The sequence below is a fragment of the Crocuta crocuta genome, unplaced genomic scaffold (genome assembly GCF_008692635.1).
Source record: "Crocuta crocuta isolate KB4526 unplaced genomic scaffold, BGI_CrCroc_1.0 scaffold142, whole genome shotgun sequence".
NCBI classification, from domain to species: domain Eukaryota; kingdom Metazoa; phylum Chordata; class Mammalia; order Carnivora; family Hyaenidae; genus Crocuta; species Crocuta crocuta.
This window is the reverse complement of record NW_027528892.1, coordinates 2,707,169-2,729,459: the sequence shown is the minus strand read 5'-3', so window position 1 is coordinate 2,729,459 and position 22,291 is coordinate 2,707,169. Positions and strand designations below refer to the sequence as shown.

Here is a 22,291-nt window from a genome sequence, read left to right as displayed (position 1 = left end):
CAGGCAAGAATCTATAATTCAGTGGAGGCTGACGCCAGTAGTTGAAGTGTCGTGGGGGAACTATTATTCAGTTATCTCAAAGAATGACTCCACATTAACTGCAAAGGGGGAAAAACGGAGAGATCTGGGAAGTGCCACTTCAACCAAGCAAAGTTCATATTCTGCAAATGTGAAAAACTGATATTCAGGTGCCTCCTGATAGGAGGACACATCGCTGCCGTGGGGATTCTGCCAAAACTGCCTAACCTGAATCAAATGAGGAAACATCAGACAATCCAAAATTAACAGACATACAGACACACACAGATAAGAGATTAAAAATTAAATGTGGCAAAATCCAAATAATTGGTGATTCTAGGGGAAAATTAATGTGCGTGCCCCGAGCTATTGTTGAAACTCTGTAATAGGTATTAAGTTTGTAAAATGCAAAACATGGCCCCCAAAACTCCAATTTACTGACTGCCTGACCTTGTGCAAATTGCCTGTCTTTCTGGGTCTGTTTCCTCACATATTAAAAATATGGGAATAATATTAGTACCTGCCCTCCTGAATTGTAACAAATACAAAATGAGAATATACAGTTAATAACTTAGTTCAGTTCCTAAGGTGTAATCAGGGTTCAATAAATGTTAGCTATTACAAACCCACAACCACTTATCTGCAATTCCAAAAGAAAAATGCTGCAAGAGCTCAAAGTTTCCTCATAAATTTGGAATAAAGGCTTTTGGTAAAATGAACTAAACTTACTTACCATTAAGATACAAAGGACTTAGGAAAACACTACCATATTTGATCATAGGGTATTTTTCATGCCATGTTTTTTAAAATATAATTTATTGTCAAATTGGCTTCCATACAATACTCAGTGCTCATCCCAACAAGTGCCTTCCTCAGTGCCCATCACCCACTTTTCCTCTCCCCACTCCCCATCAACCATCAGTTTGTTCCCAGTATTCAAGAGTCTCTTATGGTTTGCCTCCCTCCCTCTGTAACTATTTTTTCCCCTTCCCCTCCCTCATGGTCTTTTGTTAAATTTCTCAAGAAATTTCATTATGAGGGAAGACTGACAGAGGGAAGGGGAAAAGGGGGAAATTAGATATGGGGGGGAGGATGAATATGTAAAGGGAAAGGTTGGGGCGATGATGGAGAGAGTTCAGGTAATTTCTTTAGCTGTGGCTTGTTGCCCCTGACCCTCCTCTCATGTCTTTGCCTCTTCTTTTTTCTAGAAGGACCAGTGCCCATTTTCTACTCCAGTCCTGCGTTATCCTTACTCAGCCCAACCAACATTTGGGGCAAGTCCTTCATCTTTATACAGTGGTTCCCGCTCTCAGAAGATGGAGACATCACTGAAGTCTTCCTGTGATTGGGCACCAGGTTCATGGCCAGATCCTGGCCCAGAGAATTACCCTCCGATCCTTCCTGGGGCGCCAAGCTTGCCCACATGTCCCCCTGAGGTGCCTAAGATGGGAGCTCTGTGATTTACTGGGAAGGGAGGCGGAGATCGTGCAGGCGTGCGAAAGGCAACGAGCCAGACCCAGGAGGCCAGCGCCCTCGCCGCACCAACATCAGGAGACCATCAAGAGACGATCACGCGGCCCGCGGCCACCTGGGACCTGGCTTTCCCGCCCTGCCGGCCAGTTTCAGGCCATGCCGCACAAACAGGTCACAGCCACAGGAGAAGGTCCCCGATGTGTGGCCCTCAAACCCGAGCAGGGGAGAGTCAGAGAGAGAGGGAGACACAGAATCTGAAGCAGGCTCCAGGCTCTGAGCTAGCTGTCAGCACAGAGCCCGACGCGGGGCTTGAACCCACGAACTATGAAATCGTGACCTGAGCCAAAGTCGGACACTTAACCAACTGAGCCACCCAGGTGCCCCTGGACTTTGCTTTTTCACTCAACATTATGTTACCCTGATTCACGTATTTGTTTTCACAGCTGTATGATTTCCTGTCATACAAGTATATCACAATGTACTGTGACCAGTCCACTCTCAATGAGCACGTGGATTTTTTGCAGATTTTTTGCTGCTAAGAACAGTGCTACAGTGAACATATAGAAAAGTTTCCCTTTGTGTATAATCAGGATAGAAATTGCTGCATCAGGAGAGTCCACAAATTTTCAGTTTTTAAAGAGAATGCCAAGTTGTTTTCCAAAATTTTTGGGAGATACAAGAGATGCTATTTTTTATTTTAATTTTAATTTATTATTTTTAAATTTTTAAAAATAAAGATTATTTCTTGATTTTGAGAGAGGGAGAATTTAAGCAGGGGAGGGGCAGAGAGAGACAGAGAGAGAGAATCTCAAGCAAGCACTGCATTGTCAGTGCAGAGCCTGATGCAGGGCTGGCACTCACAAACCATAAGATCACAACCTGAGCCAAAGTTATATGCTTAACCGACTGAGCCACTCAGGTACCACTTGTTTAAATTTTTTAAATGTTTATTTATTTATTTTGAGAGAGAGAGAGGGAAGGAGAGAGAGAATCCCAACCACGCTCCACGCTGCCAGCAGGGAGCCTAAGGCCGGGGTCAAACTCACCCCGGTGAAATCATGACCTGAGCAGAAATCAAGCCTGGGGACACTTAACCAACTGAGCCTCCCAGGCGCCCCAAGACAAGAGATGTTTTTAATTCACAACTTCTTCAATACTTGGAGTTGTCAAAATTCTCATATTTAGCTAAAGAAATCAATTCAGTATAAAATGGAATTTTGTAGTGGTCACGATTTCCTTTGCCAGATACTGATGATGCTGAGAATCTCTCCGCCTTTCCTAATTGTGTTTCCTCTCTTCTGAAATGCAATCTCCACAAGCTCAGAGATTTTTTTTTAATTTTATTTTTATTTTTGAGAGAGTGAGAGACAGAGTGCAAGTGGGGGAAGGGCAGAGAGAGAGACAGACGGACAGACAGAATCCAAAGCAGGCTCCAGGCTCTGAGCTGTCAGCACAGAGCTTGACACAGGGCTCGAACCCGAAAACCTCAAGATCATGATGTGAGCCAAAGTTGGACACTTAATGGACCGAGCCACCCAGGCACACTCGGAGATTTTCACTGTGTCTCCCTCTTTCTCTGCCCCTCACTCATATTCTGTCTCTCTCTCAAAAATAAATAAAACATTTTAAAAAATAGGTTAGCAAACTACATACGTATTTAGTGAGAACTATGGAACTCCCAGTAAACAATGACTCTACCCAAACTCCTGTACCAAGAGACTTGACAAAACACTTAGCATAGCTTCTAGAAGATAAGACCTTTGACCTTAGCATGATCCCAGACCCCCCTTAAAATGCCTGCCTGGCAAAGCTCAATGCTCCTAGGAGAACTTACTAGCCAATACCTGAAGTAGGTCCCTACCCTCCCTTTTTTCAACCATTTACTAAAAAGGGCTTATAATTGTGAATTCTTCCTCTGTCCCTTTGAAATATGTATGTATCTCCTACAATTCTGGGGTGTCTTTCTCAAGGATCTAAAAGCCATTTCTCGGGTCACCTGGGTGGCTCAGTCGGTTAAGCGTCCGACTTTGGCTCAGGTCACAATCTCACTGTTTGGGGGTTCAAGCCTGCTTCGGGCTCTGCGCTGACGGCTAGTTCAGAGCCTGGAGCTGCTTCAGATCCTGTGTCTCCCTCTCTCTCTGACCCTCTCCTGCTCATGCTGTTTCTCTCTCAGAAATAAACAAAACATTAAAAAAAATTAAAAATAAATAAAAATAAAAGATAAAAGGCATTTCTTGGGGTGCCTGGGTGGCTCAGTTGGTTAATTGCCTAACTTCACCTCATGTCACGGTCTCACAGTCCATGAGTCTGTGCCCTGTGTCAGGCTCTGTGCTGGCAGCTCAGTTCCCACTGTGAGGTGTGGCTTACAGAGAAGAAAGGCCATGGAGCTCTTCAAGGGTACTGGGGCTTCTCTTACAAATGTATTTCCCAAAGTATTAGTGAAAGGTATATCTTATGGCCCCTCTGCCTCGTGTGGGTAAATAGATCTTAAATGACAAATACGCTCTAACATCCAAATCTCCCTAAGCCTTTGAATCCCTTCCTGTACAGTAAACCACGGGAAGTAGGGCCTTTCCAGCTCTCTCTTGATGGGCCATCTTTTGGTCCATGGTGCAGCCAATCAACTGACCAACCAACCAAACTGTTAGAGGGCTTTCTAACTCCTTGAGTTACAGATGCAACTCAGAAGGAATTAGATGTAGAGTCTCTGTTTTAGGGGCCCAAATCTGACACAGATTTATCTTCCTTCGACCATTATTCCACACCCTTTGTTTTCATTCCCCGATTTCTGCTTGTATAATTTAGAAAACTCAAGCAGTTCTTTTGGAGTGTAACACACCTTCTCTTGGGTCACATTTTGTTATCTTACCTTTAGGAGTCTGCTGACATTTGAGTCTAATTATAAGTCTAAAACCAAAGAGGTGGGTCCTAAGGAGAATCAGCATTGTTTCACAGCCTCGGGGAAGGCCATTACCATCTCCTTAGACAATGCTGTTAATTCCCTCAGTGGTGGATACCCCGGGGGTGGGGATGGCCCGGCTGTTGAGAAGGCCACTTCCACTAGAGAAGGAAAGACCTTTACAACTAGCGAAGAAGACTCATCAGAATTTAAGATCTCTGGGGCGCCTGGGTGGCTTGGTCGGTTGGGCGTCCGACTTTCGCTTGGGTCATGATCTCACGGTTCGTGGGTTCGAGCCCCGCGTCGGGCTCTGTGCTGACTGCCAGCTCAGAGCCTGGAGCCTGTTTCAGTCTGTGACTCCCTCTCTCTCTGACCCTCCCCTGCTCACGCTGTCTCTCTCTCTCCTAGAAATAAATAAAAAAAAAAAACATTAAAAAAAAAAAAAAAACTTAGGATCTCAATGATCCCATTGTTATCAAGGTTCCCACACTTCCCAGCCCAACTTACAGGATCCCAGACGCCCTGTGAGGCTGCGAGTTCAATTTGTGTTGCAACTCAGCCAATCACAGGATGAGGTTTTGTATTTGATTTTTGGCAATTTTAGTCCTGTGTCTACAGGAGATAGGGGGTCTCCCACAGGGCTCGCATGGAAGGTCCTGGGTCATTTATATGATGTTGTGAGTTGGGAAATCAAATTCCTGAGCTCCTCCCTTTCTTTCACCACTTTGTCAAGCAACATTAGGAACAACTAACCAACATCACTATGGTCCTTAAGTTTCCAAAAATGTTTGGAAGTATCATGTACAGAATCACTTAGCTCCTTGCTTTCTATAGGTGATTGAGTAGGAGCAGCCAGTGTAGATGTTTTACATAAACAGTTCACCCCATAGACTATCAGTGCTCTCTTTACAACTGGAAATACAGTCATTAGTGAATTAGAATCTAATCATATCTGAGAACAAATTCCAGAAACCCTAGAACCAACCAGGAAACTCCTCCATAAAATTCTGTTCCACTAGAACCACTCTTGGTACCCAAATCTATATTAATTATTGCTCTCCAAAGAAACACAACAAAAAGAAAAAAAATAGAGAGATGGGAAGAGACTTATTATGAGAGATTGCTCATATCCTTATGGAGGCTGAGAAGTCTCCTGACCTGCAGTCTACAAGTCTACTGGCCTCTCTTACAGTTGTAGGTCAAGCCCGAAGCCCTCAAAACCAGGGAACCAATAGCCAAGAATGAGAGAAAACAGATGTCCCTAACTAGCCTTAGACTACTTACTGGCGTCTTACGGAGGCTTTTGTGCACTAACGGGTCCTCAATGTTGCATATTTGTAAATGACAGTCAAGAGGAAATTTATCAAAACATAATCACAGCCAAGGCTCAGGCCCAAGAAGCAGCTCGTAGCTTATATTCCACCAGAGAAAGATTGGTTTGAATCTCTTTTTTAAGTGCTTTCCTCCACTTACTAGATGACCTAGGAGGCCACTTAAGGGACTCACCTTCTTCATGTTATTTCTTCTTTTTTTTTTTAATTTTTAAAATGTTTTTATTTGTTTCTTAGAGAGAGAAAGAGGGAGAGACAGAGAGAGAGAGAGAGACAACGTGAGCAGGGGAAGGAAGGAGACACAGAATTGGAAGCAGGCTCCAGGCTCCGAGCTGTCAGCACAGAGCCCAACGTGGGGCTCGAACCCACGAACCGTGTGATCATGACCTGAGCTGAAGTCGGACGCTTAACCGACTGAGCCCCCCAGGCGCCCCTTCATGTTATTTCTAATGGTCATTCTTTTAAGAGCATCGGTGTCTTTGTGGAGCAGCTGTGCTCCTACTGCTGCTCCCAGCACTACTGGCCTCCTTGGTCAACTTGCCGACCACCTTGACCCCCAAACCTCACAGAGCGGGAAGCAACGATCGGACTTTTCTCAAGGACTCGGCGTGACAAATGATGCTCTGTGAGAAAGACGTCTGCTCTTTCCCCTGATAAAACAAGAGACTGAGAAGGGCAGCACTGGGCACGGCTCTGTCCACACCCCTTCACCGAGAGACCTGACCAAACTCTCGATCAGCTTCTAGAGCAGCTTAAGGTCATATCTCTAGCATCCCCTGAGGCCCCCTTAAAATGCCCGCCTGACAGAGCTGAGTGCTGGCAGGAGAACTTACTCGCCAGGACCCAAGACAGGTCCTTAGCCTCCCTTTCTTAGAGCATCTGCTAAAAAGCGCTTAACATTGTGAATCCCCCACCTGTCTCCTTGAGGGGGTATGTACATCCTACCACTCGGGAGTCTTTCCCAAGGATCTGAAAGCCACTCTTCTGAGATGACATTTGCAGGAAGGATAGGACTTCTGTCTCCGAGTCCCTGTGCAATAGGCTAGCTTCCTGGACGACAGACAGAGGGCAGGCGTCTGTTGCTCTAATCACATGGTACCTTTGTACTCTTTCACCTCCCTTATCTACTTGAGTCCTGCGTGGTCCTCTCCCTAATCCTTTGTTCTCCCTTTAAAACCTCCATTTATCTGTGTGCAAATCAGAATGGAGTTCAGCTCTTTACCCTATGGCTCATAGTTACTGAACAGAATTTGTTTTCACTGCTTTAACTAATGCCCAGCTTTATCTTTGACACTGGGTAGGCCATACATACATGCACAAAGAGAGAGAGAGTCTAATTAGATATTGTGATATTGACTCTTTGCTCACTATTACATATTTCCTTAAATTTTTATTCTTAAGGACACTTGGGTGGCTCAGTCGGTTAAGCATCCAACTAAGGTCATGGTCTCACGGCTCATGAGTTCGAGCCCCACATCAGGCTCTGTGCTGACAGCTGAGAGCCTGGAGCTGCTTCAGATTCTGTGTCTCCCCCTATCTCTCTCTGCCCCTACCCTTCTTGGTCACTCTCTCTCTCTCTGTCTCTCAAAAATAAAGAAATGTTTAAAAAAATAAAAAAAAATTACCCTTAAATTTTACTCTTAAATGTATATTTACATGTATATATCAAGTGTTTATATACATATATAAAATAAACATATATATATATTATATACGTGTATTACTCTGAAATCTGATTTTCCTTTATCATCTGATGAAACTCAAGAAATATCTGTGAAATATATGAATGAATGACCATTTATATATATTTTGCCCATTTTTCTATTTGGTTGTATGTCCTTTAAAAATTTTTTTTAAAGTTTATTTATTTTTGAGAGAAAGAGAGAGAGAGAGAGTGCATGAGCAGGGGAGGGGCAGAGAGAGAGAGAGGAAGACACAGAATCTGAAACAGGCTCCAGGCTCTGAGCTGTCAGCACAGAGTCCAATGTGGGGCTCAAACCCACAAACCAAGAGATCATGATCTTAGCCAAAGTCAGAGGCTTACCTGACTGAGCCACCCAGGCACCACTATGTTATTCACTTCTATATATTAAATATTTGTCACTATTTATTCCTCCAAATTTGTCTAGATGCCTAGAGTACAATTTCCCTCTTTATATTTATGAATATTTCTCTTTTTGATACATATTTTTATGTATGCCTATTTGGGTTTAAATATCATAACTTGTATTATTTGTCAATTAATATAACTCTCTCTCTCAAAAATAAACATTAAAAATTTAAAAAAGAATTGAATAACATACAATGCATCAATGTTTTATGTGAATAAGTATAAAAGTTTCTTGATAAGGGGCGCCTGAGTGGCTTAGTCGGTTAAGCGTCCGACTTTCGCTTAGGTCATGATCTCGCGGTTCGTGGGTTCGAGCCCCGCGTCGGGCTCTGTGCTGACTGCCAGCTCAGAGCTTGGAGCCTGTTTCAGTCTGTGACTCCCTCTCTCTCTGACCCTCCCCTGCTCACGCTGTCTCTCTCTCTCTCTCTTCCCTAGAAATGAATAAAAATACTAAAAAAAAATTTCTTGATAAGCATGCTATTGTCCTGATTAAAAAATACTTTTTCAGGAAATATTTAATATTTGATCACATTTTACTTGTTAAAAGTCAAATATATCAATCAATAAAATTTGTATTACTTACCTAATTCTTCTTGAAAATCTTTTATTTTTTAAAAAAATGTTAATGTTTGGGGCACCTGGGTGGCTCAGACAGTTGAGTTTCTGAGTTCAGCTCAGGTCATGATCTCGAGGTTCACGAGTTCGAGCCCCACATCAGGCTCTGTGCTGACAGCTCCGAGCCTGGAGCCTGCTTTGGATTCTGTGTCTCCCTCTCTCTCTGCCCCTCCCCCACTCCCACTCTGTCTCTCTCTCAAAAATAAAGATTAAAAATATTTTTGAAAAACAGCAAAACTTTCCCTTTTAGCCTTCCGTACTGTGGGTTACAGCTGTGAACAATTAAAAGAATCTGTCGCCTTCCATCAAGGCTGATTAATGACCTGGAGAAGAAATTGCCAGCGTGAGAGCCTTCTAGGCACCACACGTGCAGCCGCATCTGAAACTGCTCCTGCCAATGTGGGGAAGCATCTTGTTTTTGGTTTTTATATTTTATAAACGTAGACTTTCTGAAATTAATTTCTATTTGTTTAAACACTGCATTCAAATATTATTTATTTTGATCACAGAAATTTTTGCACCCCCTTAAATCGCTCCCGAGGTGAGAGCTTCATTTTCCTCACTCTAATCCTGGCACTAATTAAAAAGAACTCTTGATTTTTGTTTTATTTGTTTGTTTGTTGTTGTTTTTAATGTTTTATTTATTTCTGAGACAGTGAGAGAGAGAGAGAGAGAGACAGAGCATGAGCAGGGGAGGGTCAGAGAGAGAGGGAGACACAGAGTCTGAAACAGGCTCCAGCTCTGAACTGTCAGTACAGAGCCCGATGTGGGGCTCGAACCCACAGACCGCGAGATCATGACCTGAGCCGAAGTCAGACACTTAACCGAGTCACCCAGGCGCCCCTGTTTGCCCTGTTTGTTGTTTTTTAAAGTAACCCCTACACCCAACATGGGGATTGAACACACAACACTGAGGTCGAGTCTCACGCTCTACTGACCGAGCCAGCCAGTAGAGTGGGTGCTCCCCAAGAACCCTTTTAATTTAATAAGTAAAGGTCACCACTTCAAAAGATAAGTGAACAGCACTAAAAAAAAAAAAAAGCAGCTTAAAAACACTGAAACAAGATGTGTGACTACAGCAGCACTTGAAGTGTCTTGCGATGATTTAGGTGTAGAGGTTGGTAGAAATTCTTAAATCTATCAACGGAAGAATCGGAGGTTTATCTAGCCCTTTCTAGATTAAGAGGGTCTCTTTCTAAGCGGTGATGCAATTTGTAAAGATAAAACTTCAGAATCACAGAAGATTAAATAAACAGGTGGGGCCATGCAGGTTGATGATATAAAACCATCCCCGAAGCTGACTGCCTGCCGATCTAACCCTGAGGCCGGAGGGCCCCCTGCCCGCATGGCTCAAGATGCCGCTCCAAACAGTAAGTGCCGCGCACACCTGACTGAGGCTTCCGCTTCGGTGGTTTGGGGAAGAAATTAACGAAAAACTTAGTGGGCTGGCCACAACGTGTGCGAGTTCCGTTTTAAAACTGTTTGTTGGGGCGCCTGGGGGGCTTAGTCGGTGAAGCGTCTGACCTTCGCTTAGGTCATGATCTCGCGGTTCGTGGGTTCGAGCCCCGCGTCGGGCTCTGTGCTGACTGCCAGCTCGGAGCCTGGAGCCTGTTTCAGTCTGTGACTCCCTCTCTCTCTGACCCTCCNGTGTCCCCCTCTCTCTCTGCCCCTCCCCTGTTCACGCTGTCTCCCTCTCTCTCCTAGAAATAAATAAAACATTTAAAAAAATTTTAAATAAAAAACCTATTTTTAATGTTTATTTTTGAGAGAAAGTGTGAGTGGGGGAGGGGCAGAGAGAGAGAGAGAGAGAGAGAGAGAGAGAGAGAGAGAGAACTCAAAGCAGACTCCAGGATCTGAGCTGTCATCACAGAGCCTGACACAGGGCTCAAGCCCACAAACCGTGAGATCATGACCTGAGCTGAAGTCAGATGCTCAACTGACTGAGCCACCCAGGCGCCCGTTTGTTTGTTTGTTTTAATGCTTATTTATTTTGGTGGGGGGTGGGGAGAGAGAATCCCAAGCAGACTTCACAGAGCCCAACTTGGGGTCCAGTGTCACAAATTGTGAGATCATGACCTGAGCCAAAATCAAGAGTCTGATGCTTAACTGAGCCACCCAGGTGCCCCCCATTTTCAAACTTTAAAATAACTGTACTTGGGTTAAGAAAAACTTTCTCTTACATGATGAAAAAAATATGCTGTTTTCTATGTATTGCACTTTGGCAATTTCAGAAAGATACAGCATTCACGAACTAAACAAAACAAGATTCTTGCTTCGTGAAGGAGAGGGAGAGAGGCACACTGAAAAAAATTGCTAAATTAAAAAAAGGGGGTCAGCTAAGCATCTGACTCTTGATTTCATCTCAGGTCATGATCTCACAGTTTGTGAGTTTGAGCCCCACATTAAGCTCCAAGTTGACAGTGCGGAGCCTTCTTGGGATTCTCTCTCCCTCTCTGCTCCCCTTCTGCTTGCTCTCTTTCTGAAAATAAACAAACAAACAAAAGAGAAACTATGGGAGGCATGAGAAATTGCAGAGACCAGAATGTCTTTGGAATCAAAGAAGCTTACAGACTTCTCCCTCAAGACTGAACTTTTCCCTTGAACTTTGGATTCGTCTGTCTCACTTGTTTGTCTCTGACAAGGTCTCAAACTCAGCATGTCCCTCTATGTTTACACCCAAACTCTCCCTCCCAGAGTTTATCCTCACTGAGGACATGTCAGCTGCTCATGCAAAACACTCTAGCGAACATCCTTGACCTACTTTTCTCTCATGACCTACATCTAATCGGGCTGGAAATTCTGTTGATTTTAACTTTACAATATTTTAGGAATCTGACCATTTCTTGGTCCATCCCCACATGGCCCTGCAAGGCCATAATCTACCTCCTACCATCCCCCCCTCCCAAGGTCTGGAATCTCACGCTTCTGCTTTATTCCAGACTGTCTAGCCCTCTGCTCTCTCTCTTTTTTTTTTTTAATATTTTTATTTATTTCTAGGAGAGAGAGAGCGTGAGCAGGGGAGGGCCAGAGAGAGAGGGAGACACAGACTCTGAAACAGGCTCCAGGCTCTGAGCTGGCTGTCAGCACAGAGCCCGACGCAGGGCTTGAACCCACGAACCCACAAACCGCGAGATCATGACCTAAGCGAAAGTCGGACACTTAACCGACTAAGCCACCCAGGCGCCCCTCTGCTCTCTCTTAAAGAGGCCAGGCAGGCTCGCACTGCAAACCCCAGTTCCCGCAATGTGGGTCTCCTCATGTCAGCGTAGTTTCCTCTCTCCTTTGATTTCAGTCTTTGCTCAAGTCATTTTCCTTTTTTTTTTTTTAACATTTTTATTGTTTTATTTGTTTTTGAGAGAGCACAAGCAGGGGAGGGGCAGAGAGAGGGGGGCAGAGGATCTAAAGCTGGCTCAGCACTGACAGGCTGACAGAGCCCAATGTGGGGCTGGAACTCAGGAACCAAAAGATCATGACCTGAATGGAAACAAAGAGTCGGAAGCTCAACAGACTGAGCCACTCAAGTGTCCCGAATCAAGTCATTTCCTAAGTGAAGTCTTCCCTAATTACGTCACTTAAAATTGTGACTTCACCCTATGCGTCCTTTCCTTTCCCTCGTCCTCTTTTAAAAAATTTTTTTATGTTTATTTTTGAGAGGGAGATAGACAGACAGACAGACAGTGCAAGTGGGAGAGGAGCAGAGAGGGAGGGAGACACAGAATCCAAAGCGGGCTCCAGGCTCTGAGCTGTCAGCCCAGAGCTCGACGTGGGGCTTGAACCCATGAGCCATGAGATCATGACCTGAGCCCAAATCAAGAGTTGGACACTTAAAAAAAAAAAAAAAAAAAGAGTTGGACATTTAACCGACTGAGCCACCCAGGCGTCCCTCCCTTCTTTTTTGCCGTGGAAAATTCACCACCTGACATACTGTGTGTTTCACTTGTTTGCCTTCTATCTGCTGACTCTCCATCCAGGAGGTCAGGGACATCTTGTCTATTTTGGTTGAGGTACCTAGAACAGGGTCTGGCTTTTAATAGACACTCTGGAAATATTTTTTTGAACAATTAAAATTAGATGAAAATGTTCTATCTAGTTGGTCCAACCAGGACTTACATGGTAGTCCTGTGAGTTAACGTTTGTTGGGGAAAGAAAGTTGGAATTTTCAAACTTTCATAGGAAAGTTAGAATTTTGGAAAATGTGGACCTGTCACTTTAAGCTTGACGGTACCTCAATACTTTAAAGACTTTTCTGATGGAATTAATGGTAAATTTAATGAATGTGACTTGAGGTTACAACCTCATGCATGGATAAAAACATCCATTCAAAAGGCAATTTGACAAGGGCGACTGGGTGGCTCAGTCAGTTGAACATCTGACTTGGGCTCAGGTCATGATCTCACAGGTTTGTGAGTTCAAGCCCTGAGTGGGGCTCACTGCTGTCAGCATGAAGCCCACTTCGGATCCTGTCTCCCTCTCTTCTCTGTCTCTCCCCTTCTGGCACTATCTCTCTCAAAAATAAACATTTAAAAAAAGTTTTAAAAAGGCAACTGACAGGGGCGCCTGGGTGGCTTAGTCGGTTAAGTGTCCAACTTTCACTTAGGTCATGATCTCGCGGTTCGTGGATTCGAGCCCCGCGTCGGGCTCTGTGCCGACTGCCAGCTCAGGGCCTGAAGCCTGTTTCAGTCTGCGACTCCCTCTCTCTCTGACCCTCCCCTGCTCACGCTGTCTCTCTCTCGCCTAGAAATAAATAAAACATTTAAAAAAATTTTTTTAAAAAGGCAACTGACATATGTATCTATGGTTTCAAGCTCCCTGTGGCAACTGATATTAAGAAAGTTTAGGGGCACTTGGGTGGCTCAGTTGGTTAAGCATCCAACTTCAGCTCAGGTCATGATCTCACAGTTTGTGGGTTCGAGCCCCGTGTCAGGCTCTGTTGACAGCTCAGAACCTGGAGCCTGCTTCGGATTCTGTGTCCTGCCCTCTCTCTGCCCCTCCCCCACTCACACACACACTCTCTCTCAAAATAAATAAACATTAAAAAATTAAATAAAATGGATTAATCAGTGTTCTCACTCTTAATTTTTAATAAGGTAAAACAAACCGTCTTTGGATATTAAGTTTTTTTTAAAATTTTGTTTAACATTTATTCATTTTGGAGAGACAGAGAGCATGAGTGGGGAGAGGCAGGGAGAGAGGGAGACACAAAATCCAAAGCGGGCTCCAGGCTCTGAGCTGTCAGCACAGAGCCTGACTTGGTGTTCGAACCCACGAACCATGAGATCATGACCTGAGGTAAAGTCAGATGCTTATCTGCTTAACCAACTGAGTCACGCAGGTGCCCCTATTCATTAAGTTCTAAAAGTGCAAATGGGAGGCGCCTGGGTGGCTCAGTCGGTTGGGCGTCTGACTTCGGCTCAGGTCATGAGCTCACAGTTCGTGGGTTTGAGCCCCACGTCAGGCTCTGTGCTGACAGCTCNTCAGGCTCTGTTGACAGCTCAGAACCTGGAGCCTGCTTCGGATTCTGTGTCCTGCCCTCTCTCTGCCCCTCCCCCACTCACATACACACTCTCTCTCAAAATAAATAAACATTAAAAAATTAAATAAAATGGATTAATCAGTGTTCTCACTCTTAATTTTTAATAAGGTAAAACAAACCGTCTTTGGATATTAAGTTTTTTTAAAAATTTTGTTTAACATTTATTCATTTTGGAGAGACAGAGAGCATGAGTGGGGAGAGGCAGGGAGAGAGGGAGACACAAAATCCAAAGCGGGCTCCAGGCTCTGAGCTGTCAGCACAGAGCCTGACTTGGTGTTCGAACCCACGAACCATGAGATCATGACCTGAGGTAAAGTCAGATGCTTATCTGCTTAACCAACTGAGTCACGCAGGTGCCCCTATTCATTAAGTTCTAAAAGTGCAAATGGGAGGCGCCTGGGTGGCTCAGTCGGTTGGGCGTCTGACTTCGGCTCAGGTCATGAGCTCACAGTTCGTGGGTTTGAGCCCCACGTCAGGCTCTGTGCTGACAGCTCAGCCTGGAGCCCATTTCAGATTCTACATCTCCCTCTCTCTCTGACCCTCTTGCTTGCGCTCTCGCTCTCTCTCTCTCTCTCTCTCTCTCTCAGGAAAAAAAGTGCAAATGGGTCTTGAAGCCAAAACAATTGGGATTTAGTGACCTAGGAATATTTTCTAGAGAAAAAATTTGTATAATAATTTTCAAGTTTTTCTTTTTGTAGTCTTAGTAACGCCCAGTTGAGTAGGTAACTGTTCCTCAGCAACACACACCCCCCACTTCCCTCCTCATGTGCATGCGTCCTTCTGTTCCATCTAGTGCATTCATGCCATTTAGGTACAGGTGTCTATTTTTTTTTTAATTTTTTTTTTTTAATTTCTAGGAGAGAGAGAGAGAGACAGCGTGAGCAGGGGAGGGTCAGAGAGAGAGAGAGTCACAGACTGAAACAGGCTCCAGGCTCTGAGCTGGGAGTCAGCACAGNGGGGAGGGTCAGAGAGAGAGAGAATCACAGACTGAAACAGGCTCCAGGCTCTGAGCTGGCAGTCAGCACAGAGCCCGACGTGGGGCTCGAACCCACGAACCGCGAGATCATGACCTAAGCGAAAGTCGGACGCTTAACCGACTAAGCCACCCAGGCGCCCCTATAGGTGTCTATTTTGATATGTGTGTGTGTATGCTTGACAAATACACAACATTGTTTGTGTGGAATGGATCTTATTTAGATGAGCAGATCTTTACTGAATAACTTGATCCCTCCAGTTTTTTATTGAAGTGCAACTGTACACAGCAAAACGCACAAACCATAAGTGTATAGTTTGATTAATTTATGTGTACCTCTATGTAGGTATACATAATTGGTATAGAGAGATATTGTTGCTCTATATAAACTTCATTTTGCATCTTCTTTTCTTGACTTAATTCTGTGCCTTTGAGACCTATCGATCTTGCTCCTCTGTCATTTTTTTTCCTCATTATTTTGGTCTTAATGCACAAAATTCCATCATGGGGATATAGCACATTTTACTTACCCATTCGTGCAGTGATGGGCATTTAGGTTGCTTCAACTGTTAATATGAACAGCATTCTGAAGAATATATCATGGAGATCTGAGTGGGAAATAAGTTACGGCGTTACAATTACTGCACATAATTTAAACAAGCATAGCCCAATTGCCCCACCGACCATCTAGAATAAAGTACATTCCAACCAGGCTCTCCAGAAGGGTGTCCATCTCCCCCATCCCACCCCCACCATTGCAAGGGTCTGACTTTTGCTGATTTTTGAACTTTTGAACTGCAGTTTTCAATTATGATGTCTTTGGTTCCAGCAAATTTTCCCACCGTGTTCTGGGAAGATTAAATAGTTTCTTTAACCCTTTTCTATCTCAACATAACAGGAGTTCTTTCATACATGATCTTCCATTTACTTGTACATTTCACACGTCTTTAATTTGGCATTTGAAACTATACTGTATATCATGACTCAACTTCAGTTTTCTTCATACAGCAAGCCATTTTCTTTACCCAACACTGCCCTTTCACAGTGCTTTTGGAGGCTATGGTTCATTCCCCAAGTTCTCATATAGAACAGGCTTTCTGTTCCTTGGCTTCTGTTGGGTTGCATTTGTCTACTTGCCTGTTTCTACATGAGTACTATAGGAAAAAAAATTTTTTTTACCCTATTTCATCTGGATAATTAAATCTTGCATCTTTATCATTTTTAAACAAAATACATAATCTACTTTGTGGGTCTACCTGTATGTTTTAGGCGGCCCTCAAAATCCTGTTGGGTTTCTTTTCAGAGAGCAGTCATATTCTCATCATAAGAAAAACTTTAGAAAAACTCCAATGAGGTTCTACAAAACACCTGCTCTGTGCTCCTTAGAACTGTCCATATCATAAAACTAGTTTAAGAAACTGTCAGACCCAAAGGGAGTTTATGGAGACATGAAGACCCAATGTAGTATGGTACCTTAGATAGCATCTGAGAACACAAAACAGGTAGTAGGTAAAAACTTATAGACAAAAACATGGAAAATATGAATAAAGTATCGACTTTAGTTACTAAATAATGTAACAATGTCAATTAATTCGTTGTGATAAATATACTGTACTAATATGTTGATAATAGGGGAGCTGGCTCAGTCAGGAGAGCATGTGACTCTTTTTTTTCTGAGAGCTGGGAAGAGGGGCTGAGAGATAGGATTGAGAATCTTAAGCAGGCTCCACACTCCACGCCCCACTTCCCCACGGCAGGGGCATGGAGCCCACTGTGGGGCTCAAGCTCATGACCCTAGGATCATGACTTGAGCTTCAATCAAGGGTACAACACTCAACCAACTGAACCACCCAGGCACCCGTGAGTATGTGACTTTAAGTGTATTCATTTTGAGACAGAGAGAAAGCTTGAGTGGGGGAGGGGCAGAGAGAGTCGGGGAAAAGAGAGAATCCCAAGCAGGCTCTGCACTGTCTGTGCATAGCCTGATATGGGGCTCGAACTCACCAAATGTGAGATCATGATCTGAGTCGAAAGGTGGACGCTTAACTGACTGAGCCACCCAGGTGCCCCAAGCATGTGACTCTTAATCTCTGGGACTGGAGGGTCAGGGAAGGACTCTGAGAAGGTAGTACTCAAGCTGGAACCTGTCATAAAGGAGCAGGCTAGTCCCTCCCCATATGAAAAGCATCACAGGAAGAGAGGAAACAGGACCACGCTCTGGAGTAGAGGGAAGTTGGCTGGTTGTGGGACAGGAAGTTCATTCATGTGGTGGCTGCCTCCAGCACTTATTCCAAGGTATAAGGCCAAGGAGGTCATTACATGTGATGAGGTGAAAAATAGTGGTGAGGGCCTGATCGACATGGTAAGATTCAAGAGGACTTGTGAATGATAGTAAAGTTAACCTTCTCCCTTCAGGGCACCTGGCTGTCTCAGTCATGAGATTATGTGACTCTTGACCTCAGGTTTGTAAATCGATCCCATGTTGGGTGTAAGAGATAACTTAAAAAAAAAAATTAGAACTCTAGGGACACATAGTGGCTCAGTCAGTTAAGCTTCCGACTTTGGCTCAAGTCATAATCTCAGTTTTTGAGTCTGAGCCCAGCATCTGGCTTGCTGTTGTCAGCACAGAGCCTGCTTTAGATCTCTCTCCCTCTCGATCTCTCCCCTACACAGGTACACACACGTACTCTCTCTCTCTCTCTCTCTCTCTCTCTCTCCAAAATAAACATTTAAAAAATATAGAAATTTAGAAATCAAATAAATAAATAAATAAATAAAATATTAACCTTCTTTCAGTGAAGTACAATAGACCAGAAGGTAGGCTGATCTGCAATTGAAGATTAAACTTGCAGAAGGGACAAACATTCAAGAATCAAACAAAAAAAGCATCCCTATGGTCTGAGAATACAAATGAATCCTTTATTTTGCTTAAGGAATATAATGGGTAGCCATAGTTAAGAGTTTTAACTGGATTTTTTTTTTTTGCATAAATATGGAGTTTGGCTTTTCTGAGAGTGACCTCAGAAACATTGCAAAACTGAACCAAATGATGCTCCCCATAGTTTTTAAATGTTTGACAAAACATTTTGGGAAGTGATCCTGTTTATCTGCTGTTGAGGGCAATGGATTTTACCCAGAAATTTAACCAGAAAAACTGAAAGGGACTTAATGGTACTTCATTTGCTCTTCATTTCTATGGGTTCAAGTATTCATGATTGTAATGACCTATTACTGCCTTTTCTTGACTCATTGTTCTTAATCAATATGAACAGAACACATCGATTTTTCACGTTTTTTGAAAATAGAAGACCTTGACTTCCCAGTCACGGCATTCAGATCAAATAGAGAAGTTCAAGAATCACCTTTGTGGATTTAAGGACTTTATAATTGTGTCCGTGTTCTATCCTACTGGGTTCTGGTGGATTACAAAGGACAAGAGGAAATCAAACACTAGTTTGAGGCTGAAGCTTGAAATTTATAAGTTGACCTATTAACTGTTTTGTCTTTCCTAATCTTTCCACAGAGACCACACCTGTGAATCACAGACGCAGCCGCACCAAATTCACACAGGATCAGTTGAAAATCCTCATCAAAGCATTTGACAAAAATCCTTACCCAGGTTATACTACCAAACAAAAACTTGCTTTAGAGGTCAACACTGAAGAATCTAGAATCCAGGTAAGTTACAAATTCTGTATCTCCAAGACTAATAAAAGTAGAAAAGGAGGAAGGGAACTGTCACTTAAGCACGTTATGTGCCAGTGTGTTAAGGGCTTTGTGCAAAGTATCTTGACACCCGGAATGAACTCACAAGGGTGTTGCTCCAATGCTTGAGCATAATAATTGCAGCATCTATTTATTAACTTAAAAAGATTACTATAGTCATGTTGGGACCAGATGGTGAAGATGCTAAATGCCAAGGCTCGACCTAAGGCTTAGTCAGATGTGACACGTATCCATAAGAATACTGAGCTTAGACCTAATAAGAATCACACCCTTTGAAGATGGGAAGTGATGGGGTTGAGGTGACATAGACATACTTAGTTCTCTTATTTTCTTTTCCTCATTTAAGATTTGGTTTCAGAATCGAAGAGCTAGGCACCAGAAAAAATCAGAACCTGATGAGGACGTAGAATCAAGCCAAGAGCAAGATCACCTGGAAGAGGAGGTTCAAAGTAAATAGTCTGCTCCAGTCCTTCCATAAAAGAGCTTCTTGGGTACCCAAGGGCCTCTCTATCTGGAGCTAACTACTACTCTGAGTGGGAGAAGAATGTTCTTTCTCACAGGGCTTTCTGTTCAGGGTCTTCTGGTAGCAAGGGGTCCAATATGGTCCCTGGAAAATCTTCCCTGCATGGTTCATGGACTTTTTGAGACTTTCTTCTGCTTACCTTCTTTCCACTGGAAAGAACCAGCAACCTGGCTGTATACTGTGTCTCTTCTAGTACTTTCTGCCTGGAATAAGCCAGGAGAAGACCCTCTTAAGGCAAGGCAACAAATTAGATGGAGGCAGTGTGGGACATGTTTGGGTTCCTTGTTTGGGAATATGTAAACTGACCTATGAAACGTTCCTTGACCCTCTGTCTATCCTAGGTAGAGAAAATAGACGGGGTCGTACCAACTATACGTCCTCGCAATTACACACCCTCATTGAGGCATTTTCAAACAACCCTTATCCTGGCTTGGATTACAGAGAACGACTTGCTAAAGAGACTGGCATTCCAGAGTCAAGAATCCAAGTAAGTGATAAAGAATTTGCTCCATCTCCTACAGATGGAGATGTAGGAGAGGGGGAGCCGTGCAGACAATGTGAGGCATATCGCTACTCCAGGGCCTTTCACGAGTTATTCTCTCCATCTGGTAGGTTCTAAAGGTTTATTTATTTATTTAGAGTGGGGGTGGGGGGAGAGAGAGAAAGAGAGAGAGAGAGAGAGGGAGAGAGAGAATCCCAAGTAGGCTCCCAGCAGACAGCACAGACCCTGACGCGGGCCTTGATCCCACAAACCATGAGATCATGACCTGAGCTGAAACCAAGGGTCAGATGCTTCACTACCTGAGCCACCCTGGTGCCCCTCCATCTGGTTCCCGCAGGGCCAGCTATCTTACCCCCTTCAGGTCTTTCTTGCTGTAACCAGTGTTTTATATTTTGTTTTCTTTCTTTATTTTCAATGCACTTGTTACTAATATTAAAAATATTAAAAAAAATCCTTTCTCAGGGTGCTTGGGTGGCTTAGTCGGTTAAGTGTGCGACTTTCGCTTAGGTCATGATCTCACGGTTCGTGGGTTCGAGCCCCGCATCGGGCTCTGTGCTGACTGCCAGCTCAGAGCCTGGAGCCTGTTTCAGGCTGTGACTCCCTCTCTCTCTGACCCTCCCCTGCTCACGCTGTCTCTCTCTCTCTCTCTCCTAGAAATAAATAAAACATTTAAAAAATTCTTTCTCAGTTCTACAATGGCCCTCTTCCCTCCTTCTTGCCCACATTCCTGATGCATTTCCTCAGGACTAGTTCAAAACGGAACCTGTCCCCTGTTATTTTCACAGAAAGCAACGCGTGCCGGGGATGTAGGGGAGGAAGGTTGGAAGGAAGCAACAGAAGGTACTGTCCGCGTTCCGCCCCAAGGCTGGCTCGGTGGAGAGTCACAGACTTCAGTAAAAAAAGTCTGGTGGCCTCACAGTGACGTAGTCTAAAGTGGGCTGGAGAGGAGATAGCGCCGCCCACCAGCGTCTTTAGAGGACATCATCTCAAAGTCTTATGTCAAACCCAGAAGAACGGACACCAGGATAAGAATGGGGAGGACCAGGGAGGTAGACTTGTGGAAAGTTCCACAATCCTCCCATGTTGGGGAGCTTGTGGAAAGTCACCAGACATCCAGATGGAATGGAATTCTGTCAGCGGTGTGTTGTGTGTATGTATTTAAGCCAGTGCTCCTTGAGTGCCTGGGTGGGTCAGGCAGTTAAGCATCTGAGTCTTGATTTCAGCTTGGGTCACGAGACTGAGCCCACGTTGGCTCTGTGCTGACAGCGAGGAACCTGCTTGGCCTTCTCTCTCTCCCTCTGCCCCTCCCCACTTGTTCTCTTTCTCTCTCAAAATAAGCATTAAAAAATAAACCAGTGCTCTTTCCAGTAATCTGATAATTTTGATAGCATGATTAAATGTCACGAATTTACCTCCTAGACAAATACAAGCGGGCGGATGTGTTTGGTGTAAACAGGGAAGCAGATGTGTCTGGTCAGAAATAGTTTCACAGAGGAAATCTTGATCTGGGGCTTGCAAAGCAGAGAGAAATTCCCTGGAGGAAGACCAGAACAGAGGAGGTTAGTAAGGGCAGCCGTGGTGGCAGACTGGATTCCTAGAAAGAAGCAGTCCTGTGGCTTCCAGAAGATTGTGAATTTGTCTATGGGCTGGTGAACTAGGGTGACATAAATATACTTAAGGAGGCCTCAAGTCTAGACCAAAATGTTTATGGGCAGTTGATTAAGATGTTGTATTTGGGGTTTGTGTGCACCATCTTCCATTAGCCTGTGGGCTGTGAGATGGGGCCCATCTCTGATTAATTCCTGTATGAGCAATGCTCAGAAGTTGGTCTTGAAGTTGGGGCGCCTGGGTGGCTCAGTTGGTTGAGCGTCTGACTTTGGCTCAGGTCATGATCTAACGGTGCGTGGGTTCGAGCCCCGTGTTGGGCTCTGTGCTGACAGCTCAGAGCCTGGAGCCTTCTTCGGATTCTATGTCTCCCTCAATCTCAGAAATAAGTAAAAACGTTAAAAATTTTTGTAAAAAAGATCTTGAAGTTGATTAGACACTTGGAAATGCTTGCTAGAAGAGCATTTTTAAAAAAATATTTTTATTTCTAGGAGAGAGAAAGAGAGAGAGACAGCGTGAGCAGGGGAGGGTCAGAGAGAGAGGGAGTCACAGACTCTGAAACAGGCTCCAGGCTCTGAGCTGTCAGCACAGAGCCCGACAACGGGGCTCAAACCCACGAACCACGAGATCATGACCTAAGCGAAAGTCGGACGCTTAACCGACTAAGCCACCCAGGCGCCCCTAGAAGAGCATTTTATCCTTTGGTGGCAGAGACATGCTCAAGAAATTAAGACAGAGGAGAAAGCATGCTACAGTTACAGTTTGAAATAGCTTCTCTTCCTCCAGTGAAGAATGGATTCCACTATGGAGACAGGAAAAGTCAGGGAGACATGGAAATGAGTGCTGTGTAAGAAACAATACGGACCTAGACTGATGGCACATGCAGAGGTGGGGTGTGGGGGACAGAGGTGGGGTGGAGAGGGGAGATGACACAGCCAGAAAGACGTGGCGGGTCTAGCTTGGATGGATGGCTGGGGCTGGGG

At 44.2% G+C, this 22,291-nt stretch overlaps 1 protein-coding gene across 1 annotated transcript in view; it reads left to right on the top strand.

Annotated features, from left to right (window-relative positions):
- The first annotated feature begins 9,791 nt into the window (after window positions 1-9,791).
- The window catches only part of DUXA (double homeobox A), a 15,312-nt gene continuing 2,812 nt past the window's right edge, over window positions 9,792-22,291 (top strand). Inside the window, exons 1-4 of the mRNA XM_077757072.1 lie at window positions 9,792-9,816; window positions 18,476-18,630; window positions 19,025-19,127; window positions 19,543-19,688. Coding sequence (XP_077613198.1) covers window positions 9,792-9,816; window positions 18,476-18,630; window positions 19,025-19,127; window positions 19,543-19,688 — 429 coding nt within the window. The remainder of the gene's footprint in view (window positions 9,817-18,475; window positions 18,631-19,024; window positions 19,128-19,542; window positions 19,689-22,291) is intronic.